Below are 24,942 nucleotides of genomic sequence, written 5' to 3' on the forward strand. Positions count from 1 at the left end.
GTAGATAAGCATCCTTTATACTGAGACGCACCATATAGGCTTGAGGCAGCAAAACAGGATTAAAAAAAAAAGTCTGAAGGGACTACATTCAAAAGGAGGGTAACTTTACCTTTAGAAAAGTATTTAGATGATAAAAAGTCTAGAACTAGTCTCCAAATACCCTCTTTTCTGATCACTAGAAACATTCTGGAGTAAAATCCCCCCCACCTTTGGGACACTGGTACCTATTGAACAGTACCCCGAGTCAAAAGGTTTTGGAGAACCTCTGGGGGAAAAAAGGAAGATTTTCCCCAAGGAGGCTGAGGAATGCCATAAAAGGGGGGAATGGGATTTCCATACTATGAAATACCCTGGCAAATAATGGATAGAACCCAAGAATGCTGAGTAATCTGAAGCCAAACAGGAAATGTAAGAGAAAGGCAAACAGCAAGAGGAATGATGCAGGGAACACATGGGTAGTCACACAGCACCTGGTTCTGCAGGAAAGGAAGATTTCTGAGTCCCTGAAGTCTGAGTAGCCTTTGTAGGAGGAGCCCGCTTGCCATACCTCTCAACTGCCGAGATTACTGCAGAATGTCCAGATTTTTGCTTTGTATTTTTGATCCGTTGCTCATAAAATTTGAGATTTTCTGAATTTTTGTGGCAAATTAGCAAAGACTGAATTCACTAAACAAAGACAGGCATTTGAGGTTTCAGACTTCACATCCTTCAGAAAATGCATGGCAACACAATACTTTTTATTCTAGCAACTTTCTAAATTTATAAGAGCAATGTTTAAAATTGATCCCTATTTTTAGGGCTTTGTCCCCCCATTATTTATGACTATGTCCAGATTTTTTTTTGTTAAGTTGATAGCTATGCTGCTTGCCACTCTTTTGTCACACAGAAGGAGGGTGAGATTGCCTGCAAACAAAGGATGGCTTATTAGAGCAGTTTTTCTGAAATTTGTGCACAGGAGATGCAAACACACGTTTAAGTTCCTGTAAGGCTTTCTCCTTATCCTGAAGGGACTTAAACCAGCAGATTCCCCAAACACTTCTTATCAAGAGGATCATCCATCAACTTAGCCTTGATATCATCAGGCAAAGGATGAAGCTTGAGCCAAGAATACCTCCTCATCACTGAACCAAAAGCAACAGCCCTAAAAGAGGCATCTGCTGCATCATAACTACACTTACTAGTATGACGAACCACTTGAGAGGAAGTCCCTAGCAAGGAAAGAGCAGAAGTTTTATCCTCAGAGTCTGGGAGATCAAAAATAAGTTGACAAGCCTGAGAAAGAATAGTGAACACATACCTGGACATACGAGGTTTCATAATTAATAGCCTTAAAAGCCAGGGTAGCTGAAGTGTAAACCTTCTTACCTAGCCTTTCCATGGTTCTACTGTCTTTATCAGAAGGCAGTAACTTGGGTGAAGGAAGCAACTGAGAAGACTAGTCAGAGGCTACAGACATCACTTAGCAGTCAAGCAGCAGAACATTTACACAAGAAGTTGCATTCCTCAGGCACCCTATAAAACCTATCAGGCTTCTTGGGAGCAAGGAGCACAGCATCAGGAGCTTTAGAGGCAAATGGAAAAAGCATCCAACAAAGCAGGCAAGACAGGAGGAATAGCAAAAGGTTTCAGAGATTCCATCTGCAGCAACTCATAGTATCACGTATGAATTTCAGAGACCTAAGCACAATCCCATTTAAAACATTCCATCCTCCTAGAGATGGTGTCCCTAAGGACATTTCCTTAAAAGGACCATCAGGACAGTCCAAAGGAGAAGGAATTTGAGAATAATAATCCAGGAATTCCTCATCAGAATTGGACTCCTTCTCAGAGGAATCTTGTTCACTAGGCCTGTTAAGGGGAGTAGAAGACCAAGAAGAGGAGGAAAAGAAACCCCCTGAGGAGGTCTGTGGCTGACAAAGTTTGCTGATGACTGCAAACTGGGAGCAGTAATTAAGTCCCCAAATTATGTCAACATTCTACAAGAAGGACTTATGCAAACCGATGACTGGTGCCAAAGTCGTGGTCTTAAACTCAGGGCAAAAAAATGCATCATCATCTTTTTTAATTTCTCCAAGTCATTTGGGTTTCTAACACCATGACAGGAATGGACCACGTTCCTAAGTCAAAGTACGATCAAAGTTCATAAAATTAGAAATGCTTCAGTCTTTAATGTTAGACAAAAAATGCTCTTCGCACCACCCGCAATGTGCCCAACAATTACTCCTTCTGCAAGCCGTATGGAGTTACATGTATTGGTAACATATCCAAGTATGACTGTAAATTCTTTTTTATAAGACCTGTTGCCCCTATTTCTACTACTGGAACTGTCTGGGTATCCTCCTTCCACATTGCCCTCATTTCTGCCTGCAAATCCCAGTATTTTATGACTTTGTCTCTCTCTGTAAGTAAGACACTGTAGTCAGTGGGTGTAGCAATTTCAATAATCAATGCGACTTTTGACTTGTTTTCATGGACCACTGTATCTAGTTTTCTCGCATCTCTTTTTTGATCTGTTGGTAGTGGGTGATCCCATGTGATATAAACTTCATCATTTACTATGGTGCTTTGTGGCTCATGTTTCCTATGTTTTTCAGCCACTTCAATACCATAATGTTTGCACAATCCCAAATGTAGCAGTCTTGCCACATTACTATGCCTTTCAGTATACAATTCTTCTGCCATAAGTATATCACAACCAGCTACAAGATGTACAACTGTTTCCAGTTCTGTTTTACAAAACCTATATTTGTCAGTTTCTCCCACATGTTCAATGGACTTTGTAAACCAACGTGTACGTAGTCCACTGCCTTGGGCCACAAATATTAATCTATCTTTCATTTTTTTGCTTTAAATTCATCTCTCCTTAACCATTCCTGCATTTAATCCTGATCAACATAAGGTTGCTCCAAGAGTTTCCGATACTTGCAGCTATATTTATGCATTTTCCACATTTCTTGCCTTCTCATCTGATTCTTCACCTTAAATTCTTTCTTTTGTTTTTTGTCACATTCAGATGATGCCTGACTTTTATCTACTTTCTGGTCTGATTTCAGTTCCTGCTTGATGTCGATATGCTTCTGCTTAACTAAGCAGGGAAGTCATCATAGACTCTTTCTCTTCATGTTTAAGAACTTTCACTACATTTGGTTCTTGTGAAGTCAAAAGATACGTGTGCAGTTCCACAATTACAGACCTATGCATGTAATCAATTTCGAGGAAGTCCATACCTCCTTCAGAACGTGTGATATATAATCTTGGTGTGCACTGATTTTTATAAATCATTTGATGAGCAAGAAGCATTTTTCTTGCTTTATTGTCTAACCTGTCCAACATGTTTCGAGGACAATCAAGCACTTCAAAGCTGTAAGTTAAGACAGGAAAAGCAAATTGGTTTACAGCTTGGATTTTATTCCTAGATATCAATGCTGTTTTAGTATTAATTTAAGCCTTCTAAAATATTCCTTACTGAGTTTTATTCACATTTGTTCATGTTTTAATGTTGATTTTTCATCAATTCCCAAATATTTATACATACCCTCTTGCTCAAGTTCTTTTACATCACATTTCTGTCCCAAACTGATGTTTTCTTGGCGCTGCAGCTTTCCTGCTTTAAAGGTTGCGTTTGCACATTTATCAAGACCAAATGACATTCGTATATCATCTGAAAAAGTTTTAACCACTTGCAGTTGTGCTTTCAGTAACTCATCTGATGGACTATACAGTTTTAAATCATCCACAAAAAGAAGATGAGAGGTCATTCCACTTTGGTGTTTTCTAGGGGCCAAATAATAGCTATGGCCTAATGTGTTAATTAGACAGCTTAATAAGCTGTCTACTTAGAACCAAAGAACGTGGCCAAGAAGCGACACCAGCAGCTCGAAATAATTCCTTTATTAAATACAAACACCACCCTTGAAAACAAGCGCTTTCGCTCGGTGTAGTACCGAGCTTTATCAAGTTATACAAATAGCCAAATGGACTAGATTATATAATAGTACTAAAAACCACGTGGTCAAGTTAATCAATTAACCTGTTAAATTCATTTCAACAAATTTGTGTTTAGGACTCAACCACAAACAATAGAAATAAGTACTGAATGTTAACGTCATAAACACAACCATGACTGGAATAAAACATTCATTAAGAAATGTATATAAATTAAAATGTGTACATGTATAATAAATATAAATTGTATATAAATAAATGATATGGAAATGAAGAATAAAATTCTATTGTATTCATCAAATCCAGAAGAAATGAATAACAAAATAATGTTAAAACATAAGCAGTACTAAAACACTGAGTCTCGTGCTCAAACAGAACTGAAAATTTGTACTGATAATAAACTGAGTATGATTAAAATGTATGAGCAAATAAATAAAATGCTCACAGTCAATGTGAATAACCCCACATCTAGTGGGTGTGTATAAAATCTAATCTGAAATAAAACACTACAATCGGGCCATCCTAAGCTTGAAGACACTACTGATATTGATGTTGTCGTTGAGCCCGGGTGCCTTACCAGCATCTACTCTCAATTGCCACAACTACTCACAGTATTCTAGTGTTGTCTCCCAGTCACCACCCCGGGCATCTGGTGTTACCTGTTCTAACACCATGAAATTAATTTGCATGTTAGGACAAAACAAGGAATGTTTAAAAAATGCATTGGCTTCTGTAGCTTTAGAGACATCGTAGAAATGTTCGTAGATCCTTTTTCTAAGGGGTCTCTCAGTCTTTCCTATATAAAAACTTGAACATACTGTACATAACCCTAAGTAAACAACCCCTTTAGATGAACAACTGAAGTAGCGACTAGCTTTGTAAAGATACTTTCTAGATGGAATAAATAGGATCAAATCATTATAAATGGCCGAACATTGTTTGCAGGCCCCACATTTAAAAGTGCCTGGTTTATGATTGTCCAGTCCAAATTTAACTAAAGTTTTCTTTTCAAACCATTGCTTAAGATTACCATCCCTTTTTCTTACAAAGCTTGGATGTGGGTCAACAAAATTGTTCAGTTCATCATGTAAAGTGAGTAAAGGCCAATGCTTCCTTATCACATTCTCAATTTCAAGAGAACCCAAAGAATAGGTATATATAAAACAATTGTGTGAACTTAAATTGGGTTCAACTTCGTGCTCAGAAATCTGGGGAAATCCTCTACCCAGTAAAGGTGGATATTTTGTGCCCCTATTGAGTGTCACTTCTTCAGCCAAAGCAGTTACTAAAGAAACTGGGTAACCTCTTTCTAAAAATAATCTCTTCAAAGTTTCTGTTTCCTCCATATAGTCTATAGCAGTGCTACACATTCTAGAGGCCCGAATAAACTGACCTTTCATAATGCCCCTCTTTTGAAAGAAGGGGTGCCCACTTTCAAAGTGGAGATAGGAATTGGAAAAACTTGGTTTCCTGAAGAGCTTGGATTGAAACTGATTCTTAGAAGTATCTTTATATAAAGTCACATCAAGGTAGTGCAGTTCGTTAAGGCTAATATTATGTGTAAAAGATAAAAAAGAAGTAGTAGAATTTAAATATTTAAATAACTCATGGAACTGCTCCAGCGAACCGTTCCATAAAATACAAATGTCATCCACATATCTCTTGTAGTGGGTAATAAATTTAACCCATTTAGTTGCAAAAATGTAATTCTGTTCCCATCTGTGTAAAACTACGTTGGCATAGAGTGAAGCACATGAGGCACCCATGGCAACACCCTTCTTTTGTCTGTAAAACTCACCGTTGAAATAAATAAAATTATTTTCTAACACAATTTCCATGAGTTCTGCTACCAAATTAGTAACTTTACTTCCCAGATGGGCCTCAGAACTCAGTACCTCATTAAACCATTCTACCCCAATACTATGGAGGATACTGGGGAATAGTTCCACTATATCTATTGTAATCATAAGTAGATTAGCTTCATAAAATTCAGGCTGAATGCCTCTAAGAAAATCCCATGAGTCTTTACAAATCTTTGTTAGAGAGGAAACAAAATTTTTTGTAATAAAATCAATAAACTTACCGAGTAGTTCAGTGACACTACCGGCACCGGAAACAATGGGTCTAAATTTTAAGGGGTATACCCCGTTATGCGTTTTCGGAATTCCGAAAATGACAGGAATTCTAGGTTTAACTACATGCAAGTAGTTAAATAATTTCTCATTAATCACACTCTGCAGTAGGTGGTCAGTAAGCAAAAAATTTATTTTGGATGTGGCAAGATTGACTTCATTTCTTGAGACCACTTCATATTGTTCAGAATCTTGTAACATCCCAAAAAGATGAGTGTCATAATATGTACTAAACATGAGAACTACCCCACCACCCTTATCAGGTTTCATAACTCTGATCTTTTTGTCTTTAAGTTCATGAACCAAGAGAGTTACGTTTTCTTTCAAATTACTATGAAAAGTATAGGCGTTCTGATGGTGTAGAACCCTAAAGTCTCTCTCTACTAACTCCTCAAAAACTTTAATAGATGGATGTGTGTGTGGGGGGGGTTAAATGTGCTCTTTCGGGTGAGTTTCTTCTTAGCTTGTACCTGCCCTTTGAAATGTATATTTAAGCTGCCTTGTAAAAAGTTTTAAATCAACAAGGGCTTGGGTTAAATTAAAAGGGTGCAGGGGAACAAAATGAAACCCTCGGGTGAATAACCCAAATGTGCAATGATTCACCTCTAAATCTGTATAATTATAAATAACAAAATTATCATTCCTAACAATAGTGCAGTCTTCTATGATCTCATAACAAAATTAATCAAAATTGATGTTATGTGGAACTAATTGTCTGTTGTTCCAACCTTGTTGGTGGTATCACTGCCCCCTCCCCCCTACTCTGTCTGGGGGCTGTTGAAAATCTTGATAAGAATTTTTCCTTTCTTTTTCTGCCAATCTTTCACTCCTACATAGTGGTGGATCAAATGTATCAGAATGCTTATCAAATACAGTACTGTGGTTAACAAATTCATGCATCTGGTTATTAAATCTACGTGGTTTTCCAGGAACAGGGTATGCCACACCTTCTCTGTATTCTATCAAATCTCTCTCTAACGTACGCATTTTACGATTCAAAATCTTCACACAAAATTGATCTACCTCTTTAAAAACATTGTCATAATTAATCTTAACAGATATAAAATTAGAGTCTTTAACCAAGGAATTGTTTAACAAAGTAAGCTCATTTAGCAAACTATTGGCTTTCGCCTCATACTCTGCAATCATTACTTTTAGAACCTCCAAGCCAGCTTAATCAAAGATTTCACATAGTTTGTTGTAATATGGAGTTCCCTGTTGTACATTGTTAGGGAACTTAAAAAAGTGTAACCCCTTCAGTACACGTTTGACTGAAACACATTCTTTGAGGTAATTTATCTCTAACTGGTTACTTTTAAATGCGTAAAGTTTATTCCTTAAAATGTCAAAATCTTTTTCAATACTGTTGGTAGTATTACGTATAACAGTACCTTTGTTAAATATAAATTGGCGTTCAGTCCAACTGTTGAAATTAAAACTCTGTAATGGTAAATCCGTAGAATCTATTTGTAGTCCTGGTATATTCGTATCCATTTCTCGATTAGTAGGTAAACCATGTGCTGAGTGACTCGGAAGGTCCAACGGTGAAGTCAGTACTCTTCCTGCTGTGACGTTTGGGGAACGCTTTTTCCTCTGCTCTAATGCTTGTTGTTGGTTACCAGGCAACGCTGAAAGCGTGTTAGCTTTTAATGCGTTGAGAGAGCTGTCTACTTAACACATTAAGCAGTCTACTTAACACATTAGGCCATAGCTATTATATGGCTCCTAGAAAACACTGAAGTGTAATGACCTAATGTGTTAAGTAGACGGCTTCATGGGTTAAGTAGACAGCTTCATGGGTTAAGTAGACAGATTCATGGGTTAAGGGAAGACAGAATAGCAGCAGTAACAGGGAGTCACCCTGAAATATCCCCCTTTAAATTTATATCACTGGAATAATAACATGTCCTTTATCATGTCGTAAAAGCTTACTAGCTATGTCCCCTTTTCCCCAGACAATAAGGTAGTTGTTGCTGCCACCACACACTCCTGCCAGCTACCTTAAGGCTCTTCCAAGGGTACCCAATATACTGAGGAAAATTATATTAATACAAATTATATTTTGACCAAGAGCAAGGGTATTAGGAGTGGCCCACACAGTGTTACCAGATAAAAACACAAGTACTCTCAGAACTTAAACATCTCTACAAAGATCAGCCACAATGACATGTTTAAATATACTTAATAAAAGAACAAGAAAATACTAAGTACACATTCACAATGACATCAGAGTTCAAAATCACAGGAAATACTTAAAATTGAAGGACAGGTTCAGACAAATAAAGAAAATCAATATCTAAACTAAGCTTCACTACATTCTTGACTGACTCTAAGAGAATTATACTATTCCCTACTTACTTAACAGAGCAAGGCAGATGATGTGGGGAATGGTCCTTCTTGTTATCAGGCCCAAGACAGAATACAGAATGCTCAGTCTCACTAAGAGACTTCTCAAAATAATTTCTGAAATATTGCTTCTGGGACAGCTTGCAGAATGACATCACGTCTGGTCATCTGACTTATAATTCCCATGCAAATACCCACTGCTGGAATCTGGCAGGATCTAGATCCTACTTGTAAAAATACACACACAAGGGCTTTTGCTCAGATCTGTAGTAGGTCCTGGAAGTCATAAAACAATTACATACGTCCAAGTTTCCAGAGTAGTAATTAGTTTATCCAAAAGACAATACAGAAAGCTCCCTAGTACAGACTTTGTGTCTATGGCTGCACTGAGACCTGTGAGATAACCTCTTTATGGTCTAGCCAATAAAGTGATTTAATTTCAGATATATTTTAAAGTTTGCTGGACCAAGGTTAACCTTCCATTTCCTCTGTTAGAACATATACATTTAAACAGTTACAATAGTGCATGTACAGAGAAGGTCAGGAAGAGTTGCACTGTGTTTTTGTAGACTTAGAGAAAGCATACGACAGGGTGCCTAGAGAGGAGTTGTGGTATTGTATGAGGAAGTCGGGAGTGTCAGAAGTATGTAAGACTGGTACAGGATATGTACGATGATAGTGTGACAGCAGTGAGGTCTGCGGTGGGAGTGACGGATGCGTTTAAGGTGGAGGTGGGATTACATCAAGGATCAGCTCTGAGCCCTTTCTTATTTGTAATGGTGAAGGAGAGGTTGACAGACGAGATCAGACAGGAGTCCCCGTGAACTATGATGTTTGCAGAGAACATTGTGATCTGTAGTGAGAGTAGGGAACAGGTGGAGACGACCCTGAAGAGCTGGAGATATGCTCTAGAGATTAGAGGAATGAAAGTCAGCAGGACTAACACAGAATATAAGTGTGTGAATGACAGGGAGGACAGAGGAATGGCGAAGATGCAAGTAGTAGAGGTGGCAAAGGTGGAGGAGTTTAAATACTTGGGATCAATAGTTCAGAGTAATGGTGAATGTGGAAGAAAGGTGAAGAAGAGAGTACAGGCAGGATGGAGTGGGTGGAGAAGAGTGTCAGGAGTGATTTGTGACAGATGAGTACCAGTAAGAGTGAAAGGGAAGGTCTACAAGAGGGTAGTGAGACCAGCTATGTTACATGGGTTGGAGACAGTGGCATTGACAAAAAGGCAATAGTTTGAGCTGGATGTGGTAGAGTTAAAGATGTTAAAATTTGCACTGGATGTGAAGAGGGTGGACAGGATTAGGAATAAGTATATTAGAGGGTCAGCCCAGGTTGGAAGGTTTGGAGACAAAGCCAGAGAGGCAAGATTATGTTGGTTTGGACATGTGCTGAGGAGGGATGCTGAGTATATTTGGAAAAAGATGCTAAGGATGAAGCTACCAGGTAACAGGAAAAGAGGAAGACCTAAGATAAGGTTTATGGATGTGGTGAGAGAGGACATGCAGGTGGTTGGTATGACAGAGCAAGATGCAGAGGACAGAAAGAAATGGAAACAGATGATCCGCTGTGGCGACACCTAATGGGAACAGCCGAAAGAAGATGATGATGACGATGACTTTACTAATCTTCCTTTCTACATTCCCTCTTGTGTGATTTTTTTTTTTTATTGTGAAATTTTCCGTATCCGGATGCTTTTGTCTGTATTTCTCTTTGAATACATTTGGGGCTGCCTTTTCTGTATTGATTCATTTGGCTTTCAGCTTTGCATAAATTTTGCACCATTATCAAATCTCTCTTTCCCATGTCCATATTTCTTTTTTATGCCCTTCAAAAATCTCTAGGTTTTGTTGTTTATATTTTTCCACTTCCTCAGATGCTTTTTTTTCCAAACAGAGCAAGTTTCTTGGTCTATTTAACGTTTTTCACAAATCTGTTGTACTAATGAACACAATGTTTTATTTGAAGCTTATAACAGTTTTTCTTGTGGAAGTATTTTTCTTTCCTCTAACTTCTCTCTTAATCTTTTCATATATCTTGTCATCCCCTTTGGAAAAGGCAATGTCTTTGCAGATTATCATATTAATAAATACCACCCTAAGCTCCAAATCATTTGTTAGTCATTTGGGCACACAGGTTGACAGCAACCTTATTTTTGATCACCCCATCTACACAGTGGTAAGGAAGGCTTTCTACATTGCTCAACTCATAAGCAAGGTCACAGCTTCCAGAACAAAAGAGGTTATAACCCCCCTGTACTCTTCCCACATCAGGCCAATAACAGAGTACAGTGCTCGCTTTGGTATGTACATAAACTGGCACCTGCAGTAACCGGAGAGACCTCAAAGGTTCTTCACAAAGAAAACTCTGGGTTTTTGGCACGTCTTATGTAGACAGACTGAAATCACTGTCACTATACTCTGTCTCATATAATCTACTCATAGATGATCTCTGCCTTGCATACAGAGGAGCCTCTGATCCTGCCTTAATGGAAATGCTGCACATTCATAAGTCAAATGGTACACAATTCACTTGCTCTAGGGACCTTCACCTAGCATGTGATATCAACAGGACTTGCTGGAGAGACATATACTTCTCCCAGAGGTTGTCTCTCCTCTGGAATAAACTTCCAATACAGGTTAAATAGAGCCCCTCATTAACCCTTTTGAAGTGTAACTTGGACGACTGGACAGGAAACAGCAAATCACCCCAGGGGTTTCATCTGTGTCCCTCTTGGATAGGGGCAGTCGGTGCTGATTTAGATCTACTTATAACATAGACCATATCTCTAGAGCCTTAAGGGAACAAGGGTTGAACTTGTTTAGGCTTGTAACAGCCCTAAAGCTTTTAGCCTAGTAATGTCTTATGAACCTAAGGAGGTTTTAATGCCATTTAAGCATTAAACAGACACTGAGTAAAAGCCTGCCACTCACTCCGTGGATTCCTATGAGCAGGAGAAACAGATTAACTTTTTTTATTTCTTGTTTAAAGGAACATCTATCCTATAAAATTTAAGAGGCTCTAACCCAGGATGGCTTTCAATAACTGTAGTAGGAACGTCTTTCCTAACTGCAATCTACAGAACACCCCTAGGCCGCTCAGAAATAATCAATAGTGGTTCCCCTTGAATGTCCAAAAAGGACACCTGCAAAGCCTCGTCGGATGTGCCACAAGCCGGATCCTCACCAGCCTCCAACCCAATCATAGCAGAGGAAGCCAACCAAGCCAGTGAGCCTCCGGGTTCTCACCGACCTTGGGAGAAACAACCAGTAGAGGCTGGACAGTGGAAGATTATGGTATTAGTTTTTTTTTTAACCTTCTTCTTCCTTAATGGCTGATCCCTGGGGCGGTAAGCTCCTTCCACTGTATCCTTAGCGAGAAGATTAAGGCACTGGTTCTCAAAACAGAAGGCAAGGGAAGAAAACCTACTATGCAAGGTCTTTAGTACAAAAGCCTGACAAACTGAACAGGTTATATGGTCGTTGAGAGGCTCCTAAGCTAATATACACTCATCATGATGGTCCTTATGGGGAATCCATCTCCTGTACTGGTATATAACCTTCCTGGATGGCATTAACCCCAGAAGCAAAAAGAAAGCAAAGAAAAAACAAAACCTCAGTGGGGTACCTATCGATGATTGCTTGGACTTCAGCAAACAAGGCATAGATGTTAAACCAGAGAACAAAAAAGTGTTCGAACTGGCAAAAAATGATGTAGGCATTCAGACCGATGATACAAGGATGCGTTTGGACTGGTGGCAAAGAAGTTCTGAAGATGGTACATCTAGACACTACATTTATGCCTATGCTATTGCAAGGAGCATACAGGTGTAATTAGGTGTACCTTAAAGCAACATTAGGCTTTGGTATACTAGCTGGATGCCGGGTTACCCACGGCAGACAATCCCATAAGTGAAGAATACTGCAACTAGTGAATGGAAGGACATCAGCTAATCAGTGCTTCACATGGTTGCCCTTTCTTAATCTCACTTCAGAACTCTTTCTGGAGATTATAATCTCCCAATATCTCAACGGAGTTACAGAAACTGCAAGAGAAAGAATAACCCCCTCCCCCATTGTGTACAGTAAAGCTGCAAATGGACCTCTAATCTGTAATTACCACCACATTTCCAGTTCCCAAACAGCTTGATTCAGAAGCATACTTTGGGTTTATTACCTGTTTACTGATAATGTGGAGTTTCTTGAAATGTTTTAACTAGGTGTGCTAACCTGTGCAGGAGTCTCAGGGTTGGATGGCGGCATTAAGCAGTGATCCAAAAACAATTTCCTTACTCACTGGATTGACCAATCTACTGACCTCAAGTCTGCAGACAGCAGCGGCTAAAAGCCCTACTGCTGGAAGGAAAAGTAATGTAACAGCCTTAGCATGTAGCACAATAATGCCAAAAGTATTCCAATATTTACTCATTCATCACAACTGAAGAACTAAGACCACAACAAATATTCTGAATCACCCAAGTCACAATTTTTGGAAAGCCGAATTGTGTCAGAACTTCAGGTAAGTATAACTTTACCTTAAAGACTTTCTGTTAATCTAAGAAAACAGAATTCACTGGATCATGCTTGCAACTATTTCAATATGTTCCATCCAGCAGGCAATAAGGGTGGGGAGTCACATATTCACTCTTTTGCAGACTCTACTAGTTAATGTCTATATGCAAGGGAAATAGCCATTCAAACGTTGCAGCCAAATGGTGGACAGACAGCTCAACAGCTACAGAGGATAGCTGCAACTAACGTTGTGATTTTGCTTGTTTTCCTGGCTTAGGAAGCACAATAAGCAAACATCTTTTACTAAGAAAGGGCCATCTCTGAATTGTCAAGTTTAGTTTCAAGTATTTTGTCACTCGAGGATCAGTTCTAACCAAAATTGCTTACAAATATCAACTTCTACACCATCAAAATCCAGAGCACTAAATGATCATATGCAAGCTGTACCTCATCATCTGAAAATGGTTCACAAAGACATTTTTGATCGCTCTCTTACCCTCTTACCCTTTACAATAAAAATATAGTTAACATTTTGGTTGAAGTACAAATCAGACAAATCAAAGTTCTTGAGCTGTGTTTAACAACCTAATCAAAATTTCATTGCTTTCCGTGTACGCGTCATAAAAGGAGACTGCTGAAAATCATGTGCATGAAAAGCATATGACTGAAATGAATGGGGGAAAAAAATAAAATAAAAAAAAAGCTCTAAGTTTGATCTTTAGGACCTTGATGGTACTGTTTTCAAGTGAAGAACTGAATGCAACACTCATGATACATATGCAGAAAAGGATAGCTTTTAGCTATAATTTTTCTGTTCCTGTACAGGCAACTGCATACTGTAGCTTATAAGCTTTTGGACTTACTTTTTCTTTTATGCATCATAATGTGATTTCCTAGACAGATTTCATCAAGTGTATACCTTCTTTTCGTTCAATGATTACACCAGTCCTGATGATCACAAGTGGTCAGTATCTTTGTAGCTTAATGATTATGCAAGCATACTGTGCATTTGATTGCAATTCTTGCATTTCTGTTACTGTCATCATTTGTACGTTATTATCATATTCTTTCAGTGGGCCAGGGAGTGTCTGAACATGGCTCATCTTAGATCAGCAAGCAAACAACTAAGTTCATAGGGTACTTACTAAGCTATTAATTTGTGACGATCTTAAGAAGCCTAATCTTCCATTCCCGTGGTAATTATTAGCTTTTGTATTTTGTAATATGTATCTTGCCCACACAAATATGAATAGCCAAAAATTGGTGATGCAAGTATGAATCTCTAAAGATCACAACCATATGTTGGGTACTTAAATGTTTCCCCTTTCCACGCTGGTGCTATTGGGTGAAGTTGTAGTTACCAATCCATTTGTCCAAGCAATGTCTGAACAGAGTAAGAGAAGTACTTTGCATCATGTAGAAGGGAAGCCAGTTCCATAAAGATGGCATTCTCTGTGGTATACATTTCTCTTAATCTCACAAAAGAGAAGTCAACCAAATCACACATATTTTGCAACCTATGTCTACACAGGAAGTGACAGCCTAATCTACTAGGATAGGCAACAGCTACACAAATGAAAAGAAACATTTAGAAAAAAAAAACAGGTGTCTGCAGAAGATGAGTTCTTTTGTACCAGGTGTGTTGTTAAATCAATGCACCATCTACATCCCACTATTCATCAGGCATAAAAAGTGCACTTTAGCTACATGAAGGAATTAAGAGGAAAACTATCAGAAAGATCCATGTGATGCAGGGCAACAAATATAACCGCAGGTTAGAGGATCTAGAGCTCTTCTGACTTAAGACCAGAAGACATTACACTTGTGCAGAAAATCATGTCAAGGAAATGTTAAGGCATCTCTGTGAACTGTAAAGATGGTAGGCAGAAGGAGGGGCCAAAGGCAGTAGACTGCATGGAGTAACTACTCCCCAGATCTCCAAAACTACTATTTCACAGAAAGGGTTGTGAAGCCATGAATGGACAAATGGAATCGATGAGAGAGAATCTAAAGACACTGAAGAAGGCATGGAACAGGTAGGCAAAGGATACAACAGAAGACAGGAATGTAGAGGAGAGAAGAATATTAAGGCATTTAAAAGGGTAGACTAGACATGCTAATTACCTCCCCCTGCTGTCAGGCAAATGTAGAATAAAGGTACATTAGAATGTGAACTCATACTTTTACAGATAGAAATAGTGCATCCAAACCTGAAAGACTGAGACAAAAAATTTCTACAGTAAGTTATTTGGTATGCTAACCAGGGCAGGTAGGCAACATCAAGCAAAGCAAAAGCAGTGCTAGTCTACATAAAAAAAAAAGAAGGGTTCATACTTATTACAAGATGAGTTGATACTTCCTAGAGTACTGCAGTTACAGGGGAGGCAGTGTCCCGTTGTGGAGTTGTGATAAAATCCATCTTCGCATACTTCGCACTGTTTACCACTGTAGCCATGGAAACATTGACACTGGCCTGTTGTTGCATTACATTGATGCACATTCGTACTTCCAGTACTACTGCAGTTACACACGTAGCCTGTAATGCAAGCAAAAAGAAATGGATAAAATCTACACATGTTCATTGCACTGTACCTGTATCATACAACTCTGAAAAGAAATCCTAAGTCATCATACAGTACACGCTACTACAGTCATTATCACTTGTTTCACACGATTTGATACTTCAAAATAACAATATTTTTTCAAGCTGCATTTTTGCTGTAAACTTCAGGTACAGCATACATTTTTCATAGTGGTGCATCCACACCCAGTATTTTTATAATTATGTTTATTGGAAACTAAAAGAACTTATGCTTTTATAGTGGTTCGTAATATCAAAAAATATAATTTGAATGTTGCAGAAAGTAAAAACATTTTTATTACCATAAAGACATGATCATAATTAATTGTTAATGCTGTAATTTTATGATGAAAAAAAAAACAACTCAGTTGCATGTCACATCTTAAAACTGCTTCATATACTTTATTACTTACTCTAATAATTTTTTTTGCCCACTGCCTAACCGTCAAATTATTTGGCATTTATGTGTCCTCTACAACCTAATGGGTGAGAGACTAGAACAGTAACTATCTTTAAGATTGCCATCTTTTTTTTTCTCCTTTTTCTAGCCTTACTGATCTCCTTGCTCATGCCGTAGCGTGTAAAGGGCTGTGTGATTGATTTCTGTCTCCCCACATGTTACATGATCATACTAGTCTCCCTTGTAGACAGCTTCCTGTGATCATCTGCCCCACCAGGGATTCTACTATGTAGTACGTTACACACAGAGCTCATCCTTCCCACAAAGAAGAGGTGAACAGTCTTTAGTCTCATCATTCCTCTCATCCACCCCAAGTTCTAGCAAGCACCCATGCCCCTAGGTGAAGTATGGGTGCCTGGGTTGCAGTTATGGTTTAATCCCGCTACGCCAATTAAGCTGGACATTTGTTGAAGTAAGTAAATACTGACCTTAAGTACATCTGGTATCTAATTTAACAGGTTCAGAACTTCAGCACCTCTGGTTTGTTTTATTTCAGGAACTATCTGATAACATTCATAGTTAAGGGAGACTCAAGTCCTGCAGTCCAACTGGCCCCTAATCAGAATGAAAGTTGCCTACATTTACAAAACAGCTATAAAAGAAGTTACCACCAACAGGCAAATGCATTCCTGAATACATACCACTCTGTAATGGTAGCCATGGGTAACAACTGGTCCTAAAGTCAAAATTCCAAAGACACACTTAGTCGCAACTAACCCAACAAGCAATCCAAAGCATGAATTGCTTAGTACGTCAACTCTAAACTTATGCAAACAGACAAAATGCTGTCCATCGAGATATTTAATAATACATAGCTTCACAAAAAACACACACATAATTTATAGTTGAAAAGATCTGCTGCAAAATTCTGGAACTTTTACTTGGAGTGGACTCTCAGAGATCCCAACTACTACAACCAAGCTTTTATGAGAGAAAGACATTGCAGTGGGGAATACACCATCTTATGCAAAACAAAGAAGGATTCAGTGACGAAAGGTCATAATGTACAAAAAGTGAAACAAGACCTAGCTTGCTGTAGATTACAATTAAGAAGCTTGTATCCTCCATTACACAACATTGAGATGTTAGATTTAGGAAGAAGAAACAAGTCACCGAACATTGATAAGATCAGGGAAAGAATATACACAGGAGGCATCCACAACAGAAAGAATTACATGCCTGGTATCTGGTACCTGACTAACTGCCACATTAACTCGGTAGCCTAGACCCTGTCAAGACAGAGCCAAGTAAACTGACAACTGCTGTCACTCCAAACATGACAGTATGGATCAGCTAGGCACTTTAAAAAGGACACAGTACAGGTCACGGGAAACCTATAATCCAAACTTGTTTACTATATCACTTCCACACTCTGAATGCACACAACAATGAATACAGTAGAGAGTCAATTATCCAAATGTCAATTATCAGAACCAAACTTTTCAGTAGGAAAAATCAAAGTCTGAATATGTAAACATTATATGTATTTGCTTGAGCATGTTTTCTGAGCTTGTAGCCAGCTCATGTGAAAAATATTCTTTACTGTCCATTGGAATTGCTGAATGGTTGAAAAGTGAATTCCTGCATGGAGAAAAAAAAAAGATTTTAGAAGTTTTTTATTTTTTTTATCTGGTTCAATTATATGTTTGATTATTCGAACAATTTGATTACCCGAACTACCCTAGGTCCCAATTAGTTCAGATAATTGACTCTCTATTGTATGTAAAGAGTAGCTACATGCACAGAAACCAAATGAACGTGTTTCTTTAAAACCTCAATTGAAATATTTAAGTAGTATTATTTAGATAAAATGTTTTTAATTTTACAATTCACAATATATATTGAGTATATTTATTCATTTAATTGTATGTATTATTAATGTTAAATGATAACTAATAGTTTGCCATTTTTTAATACCATATTGTGATGTAGAAACATTATTTGTATTTTATAGAAAAAAATTTTGTTTGATTAATTAATTGGTTAATTGTATGGGTGTGGAGAGTATATTAGTTTGTTTTAAACATTGTGTGTTGTAATGTCAGACTCTGAAGAAGTCTGTGCAGAGTTGGAATAAATTCTTCGTGTTTCAGTACTGGTGCCTTTATTTATCTTACACAGTAGTTCGGTTATTAATTTAGTTCAGATAATTGACTCTCTATTGTATGTAAAGAGTAGCTACATGCACATAAACCAAGACAAAACATACATTAACATCTCACATCCATATTCACAAAACCTAAAAAGTAAGACAAAAGTCTCAACTGTTGCTTATATGGAGATTCTGCTCCAAACCCTCCTTATCTGCACGTCAATACTGTGACTAGAGCAAAATGCATGGCTACTCTTACAACTATACACTTCACATATCCACTTCTGCGCCATCGGATACAGCACATCCAGACATTCTGTGAAATATAAAATAATCCAAAACTGAGCTACTGACATTCAAATAAACACATGCATCCACTAAATAAATACCTGACATCTTCTAGCAAAAATGGCACACTACATCAAGTCTAACCTGTATTTTGAGAGCTACCAATAATCAAAGAGCCAGAATTAAATGGTTAACATTTTATTAAATCAGCTTTTACTGCATATACGCCTTGTTTCTAGTGTTCCTTTTATATATTTTATGGACATTTATCTGTTTTAAAGGCACACCATCTTGCCCATTGGAGGTTTCTGTTTAACACTTTGTAATCCTTATTTAAAACTGAAATGGGTCTATATGTTATCTTGAGCAAGTCACTTCCTCTAATACCTGCTGGAAAGCACTAGGAAGCCTTAAACTGATACAAGCACTCAACTCTCCTTATTAATAAGGAGAAATTAATTATAGGCACTAAACAGCCTATAACTGCAAAGTACTTTGCTAAGGTAAGGGAAAACAGCTCCTGTACTTTATATATTAAAAAAAAAAAAAAGCACCAAGCATGTCCAAGGGTCAGCTTGATTTCTCCTGTCCAGCTGGTGAATCTGGGCATACTGGGGCAATGCAGCAATTGCCTCATGTACACAGACAACCCTCTCCTCCTACCACCCAACACTACAACCTGTGAGAGATACACTTACATAGCCAAACTGGAAGCAAAGCTCTCTCCACCCAAGATTGTGCTAGACAGTCAAGAGGAAAAGGTTAACACCCGCACTACACCTCAAGCAACACAGCCCTTCTAAACTCACACCAACACCCACACATAGCAACACTAAATCCACATATGCGGAGGCCCTTAACTGTAACCTGCACAAGCAACAAGGACCTCCAAAGCTGAAACGCAAACACCAATCACATCCAAGGTGTCACATAGCTCACAACACCAGTGTGCCACCCAGCAACAGCCCCTAAGGCAAGACAACGTACCTAACACTTTAGTCATAGGTGACTCTATAGTCAGGCACATTGATGTCCCACTCACCAGGCTGAACAAGGAGAAAATTACAGTTAGCTGCCTGTCAGGTGCCAGGATCCGTCACATACCTCATGCACTCAAGTCAATCCACAACAAGTACAAATATGACTCTGTCACTGTCCATGTTGGAGTGAATGACTTGAGACGTACATCCCTGGACTACATGAAAAGAAACATGGAAGAGCTCTCTGATCATGTGGCCCAGGCAGGTATGACCCTAGCCTTGAGTAGCATCCTGCCTTTGCCCAGAATGATACCACAATATAAGGACAAAATGACTGACTAACAATTGGCTAAGCTTCTGGTGTCATTCAAAGGGGATCCAGTATCTGTCTGCCAGGGACGACATGATCGACAGACCACAATGCTTTGCCAGAGATGGACTGCACCTGTCGCCCCTGGGATTCAGGTTACTGGCAAAGGCTCTTGCCACCCCTATAGTCCCTTTTTTAGGCAAAGGACAAAACCACGTAAATTAAAACCAGGAACCACGACTGGATCACGAACTCATTTAATAACACCACAAATAAGAAACAAACTCCTCAATACATTTAAACAACCTTACATTTCACTTAGCGCTTTCACCCGTTTTACTTCATGGGTTTCTTCAGAGTAGTTTTATGAAAGCAGCAGCTGCTTTATAAATAGTAATTCAACCATCAATTACTCAATCAAATTCCATGGAAATATATTGCACTAATTAATTTCATTTTTTATATATTGCACTAATTACTTTCATATATATATGTATAAAACACACAATATAGGACAGATCAGACTAACCAATAAAAATAATATTACTTAAAGCTAATAAATAAATATAAATTTAAAAAGACATCAATCTTTTAACACTATTAAAAAACTTAACAATTCATTTGTATAAATAAATAAATACAATAATTTACTCATAAAATTGTTGCTGTGTTAATACCATTTCTAATACATGTGTAACTAATTTAAATACAGTGTGATTTTAATTTTAAATAAGAAGATGTAGATATATACTCTTGATCCCTGGCCAGTTACATGCATCTAATCTTAACTGCCATATGCATTCTTTCAGCTCTAATAATGCATTTACAAAGGATAGAACGGACAAAACCACCACCGTAACAGGTACAAGCATATAAAATCTGAAGTTAATGCTACTCAATGCTTAAAGTCTAAACCTCAAAATGCACTCTCTCGAGGCACTCCTAAAAATGGAGAACATCGACATCTGTGCAATAACTGGGACCTTGTTCAAGGCTCCAGAGAGCACCCCTGCAATACCAGGCTACAACTCTTACCACACAGGATAGAAACACTAAAGGTGGAGGAGTGTCCATATTCACCAAGGATATTCACACCACCAGGTTAGTTACCCAACACAATGCGTCTGAAATTCTCCAGGTGCAACTAACACTAGGTAAGACTGCAATCCAAATTGTAGCTTGCTACAGATCCCCCACCATGCCCCATGATTCTCACTACACCATTCTAAACATACTGGAAAATATTAATATACAACTTAACACCCTAATACTGGGTGATTTCAACTACCCTGCCATTAACTGGGAAAACTACTCGTGTACCAACACCTTTGCCCAATGGTTCTTGGAATTCATAAATTCCAATGCCCTGGATCAACTAAACCATAGTCCCACCAGGGGCTCCAATATCCTAGACCTGGTCATTACAGCATGGGAAATCGATGCTCCACACCTATGGTCACCCCCTCGTTGGTCAGGTCAGACCTTAAGCTAATCACCCTTAACATCCACATCTCACCCCCACTCCCCAGTAAGAAAACCTCCATAAAAAACTTCTCCAAAGCCAACTTCATGCTACTCAAGTCAGAAGTTACAAACTTCATGACACCCATGCAGACGGGAACTGAAAGTTCGACTGCCGAGTCCTACACTAAGGCACTGTATGAGCACATCCACTCGTGCATGAATCGTGTCATCCCAAATAGAACCAAGATGCTCTCCTCCAAAAAAACGAAGCCAATCTGGTGGTCCCCTACCATAAACAAACTTTACAACAAAAGGAAGAAACTGTTGCAGAAAAAGAGGAAATTCCCAGGATGCAAAAAACTCCCTTACCAGCCTCAGTAAGAAGCTGAGATCCCTCATAAAATCCTCCAAAGCTAGTTTCAAAAATAAAATTGCCAAAGATTCCAAAGACAACCACAAGACATTCTATAACTATGTCAAGAATCTAAATGGCAATGCTCAGATCTTCTCTGAGCTACAACAGAATGGCATTAAATATACTGATCCCAAAAATATTGCCAATATCCAGGCAGATCGATTCAGTGCCAACTTCACCCCCCCTCACCCCCTAAATGGCCCATTACAATACCGGAAGATTGCCAAATTCTGGTAATAATGGCCACACAGGTAAAAAATGCACTCTCCCAAAGCTAAGAATATAGCATCCATGGGACCACTTGACATCCCGGGCTGTGTACTACATGAACTACAAAATGAACTGGCACCTGACCTAAGTGTCATGTTTAATCATACCCTCACCTCAGACCATGTCCACTGAGTGGCGCACAGCTACAGTTATCCCACTCCACAAGGGAGGATCCACCTTGGATCCCGGGAACTACCATCCCATCAGTCTGACGAGCCTGATCTGCAAGGCCATGGAACGTGTTATCATGGAACTTATAAACAAAGACATTGGCAACCTTAAAACACTGGACCCTACCCAGTTTGGGTTCGTGAAGGGCCGCTCTTGTCTCCTGAACCTGATTGACTCGGTCTCCAGAGCCGTGGACGAGGGTAAGGCAGTCCACACAGCATATCTGGACCTCACCAAGGCCTTTGACACCATCCTCCACTCTGGAATCATAGATAAACTTACTAAGCTGGGCATTAATCCCTACGTAACTCGATGGGTTGCCAACTGGCTTACTGACAGAACCCACACTATAAAAGTAGCTGACTCCAACTCCAGCTCCAGACAAGTGGAGTACCTCATGGTTCAGTCCTGGGACCTCTCTTGTTTGGCATCGACTTCTCTGAAGTACAGGCCAACACTAAGGGACTCTGGCTAACAAAGTTCGCAGATGGTTGCAAACTGGGAGCCATTATTGAATCCCCAAATGATGTCGATACTCTACAAAAGGGCCTTACAGAAACAGATGCTTGGTACCAGAGCCATGGGCTCAAGCTCAGTGCCAAGAAATGTATAGTTATCTCCTTTGGGAAAAAACATGTACCTGTGAATTACCACATAGGTGGCAGTACACTAAACACCAAAAGTGTGATAAGAGACTTAGGGACACAGGTGGACAGTGGTCTCACCTTCAATAACCACATCACCACAACAGCCAGAAAATCCTTCTATGTGGCTCACCTCATCACTAAGGGCTTTTCATCCAGAAAAAAGAAGGTCATTGTCCCACTGTACTCATCCCTCATTAGACCCATTATAGAATACAACGCCCCATTTGTGAGATACCTTGTGAGGTACCTCTCAAGACATCTGCAACAACTGGAAAGGCCACAGAAATACCTCACTAAAAGAATTTCAGGCCTAAAGCAGATGTCCTATGCTGACCGCCTTAAAAAACTCCAGCTATACTCTGTGGCATATCGTCTACTCCGAGGTGATCTCTGCTTAACATACAAGACCATGTCAAACCCAGAGTTGTTGGACATGCTACACTTAAAGAAATCCCAATCCCTCAGAGCCACATGCTCCAGGGATCTAAACCTTGTCATCACAATAAACAAAACATGCTGGAGGGATAGGTTCCTGACCCAGAGACTCCCCAGACTCTGGAATAGACTGCCCATATATGTCAAGCAGAGCACCTCTTTGACCCTCTTCAAAAGGAACCGTGACGACTGGATGGGAGAAAGGAAATTCACCCCAGGGATCACGTCAGTCGCCCTGCTAGACAGGGGTCCAGGGAAGTAAATAGTGTGGGAAGAAATAGCCAGGGAATTGTTATAGCTAGGCTTGTATAGGCCCTAGGGCCGATAGCCTAGTACCAACCTATGAACCAAACACTATCCCGGGTTGCTGCTGAAAAAGGACCGTGCATCCCATAGCCTACCTTGTAAACAAATGGGTATTTATTTAATGAAGCCTGGACTGCAGGATCTATATCCTTTTTGGGGTAATACAGCCACCACAGCTTTTTCCCCTTCGGGATTCCGGTACTCCCTTCCCCTTTTAAATTACTGTAATCAAAACCTTCTAGATCTTTATCACTTTCTTGCCACCCAATCTCCAAACTTCCACTGGAAAACAGTCTGTTCTGGGAGACTTCCCTGTATATCACAATTTTTATCTAATTTCTTCCTATCTTGATCATTAATTGTTGAGCTTCATGTACCGCTAAACCTTGGCATAATCATGTCTTCCATAATTTTTCCACTTGAGCCTTTTCTTTGTTTCTACATTTCTGTTTTATTAAAATGTCCATAATTTTTTTTAAAATACCTCCAATACTTCTACAGAATCACTAGTTATTTTTCATGTCACAGTTTTCTGAAGTGTGGGGCAAATTTTTCTTTCTGTTGTGTAAGTCACTGTGTTAAAAGCTTTTGTGCACTGGAGTTATCAAAAAAGTACAGTTGTGTAAGTCCTATATACCTGTAACAGTAGATCTTTGAATTTCACACTGCCTCAGTGGCATATGGATTCCATGACTGCACAGACGAATACTGGCAGCTTTCCAGAACCTAGAATCTCCTTCTCTGACTCTCTGTGACAGGGGTTCGGTCACACCTCTCCCATCAGGAGAAGCCTACACCTGTCACATTAAGTCAGTTCTTCTTGCTTTTAGAGATAAAAAAACAACCAACGCAGACCAGAAGCAAGAATTGCCTCAAACTAACAAAACTGCAGCTATAAAACACTAACACAAATAAACAAAGACACCAACAACACAAGGTTGGATGCCATCAAACTATATAGAAAATAAGCGGGATTGTGGGTGGGTTCTGCCACTGAGGCAGTGTGAAATTCAAACATCTATTATTGCAGCTAAGTAGGATTTATCCAAATGTACTATGTTCATCATTCACGCTGCCTCAGTGCCATACAGGTTGATTCCCATAGCTTACCCTAATCAGGGAGAAATAAGGATCTAGAAGCTCCTAGATAATGGTCCTCACAAAGTCTGATCTAGAACTTAATAAATAATCCTGCTGGGTTGAGTGAAAGCTTGGGGGAAGGGAAAAGGGGAGGAGTGACAAGAGGAAGGGGCTTCCTTCTTGCCTCTTGGCATAGTCATTCTTTAGCAGGTGAATGGTCTTTTTTTGGGAAAGGAACCCCTTTTATTTGATTTAGAAGCATTATCCTCCTGCCATTTCCTCTTGGTGTCCTCATTCTTGCTAATCTGGGACTGTTTTGTTTGTTCTGCACTTTGAAGTTGGACAACTTATTAGACAGAACATGGAAATATGAAACAAACATTCTAAAAACCCCATGTATCAATTTACCATTATGACATTGTTGGAAAATAAGGGTGGCAGCAGGATCAAAGACAAATTCAGAAATGAAAGCAGCATTCAAATCTCATTATTAAATCCTCAAG

The 24,942-nt window shown here is 39.1% G+C and overlaps 1 protein-coding gene across 1 annotated transcript in view; it reads right to left on the reverse strand.

The window, feature by feature from the left end:
• MEGF9 (multiple EGF like domains 9) overlaps positions 1-24,942 on the reverse strand; it is a 1,396,280-nt gene that overhangs the window by 893,872 nt on the left and 477,466 nt on the right. Inside the window, exon 2 of the mRNA XM_044058008.1 lies at positions 15,275-15,476. Within this exon, the coding sequence (XP_043913943.1) occupies positions 15,275-15,476 (202 nt within the window). The remainder of the gene's footprint in view (positions 1-15,274; positions 15,477-24,942) is intronic.

Source organism: Protopterus annectens, chromosome 16.part0, assembly GCF_019279795.1.
Source record: "Protopterus annectens isolate FY-2018-M chromosome 16.part0, PAN1.0, whole genome shotgun sequence".
NCBI classification, from domain to species: Eukaryota; Metazoa; Chordata; order Ceratodontiformes; family Protopteridae; genus Protopterus; species Protopterus annectens.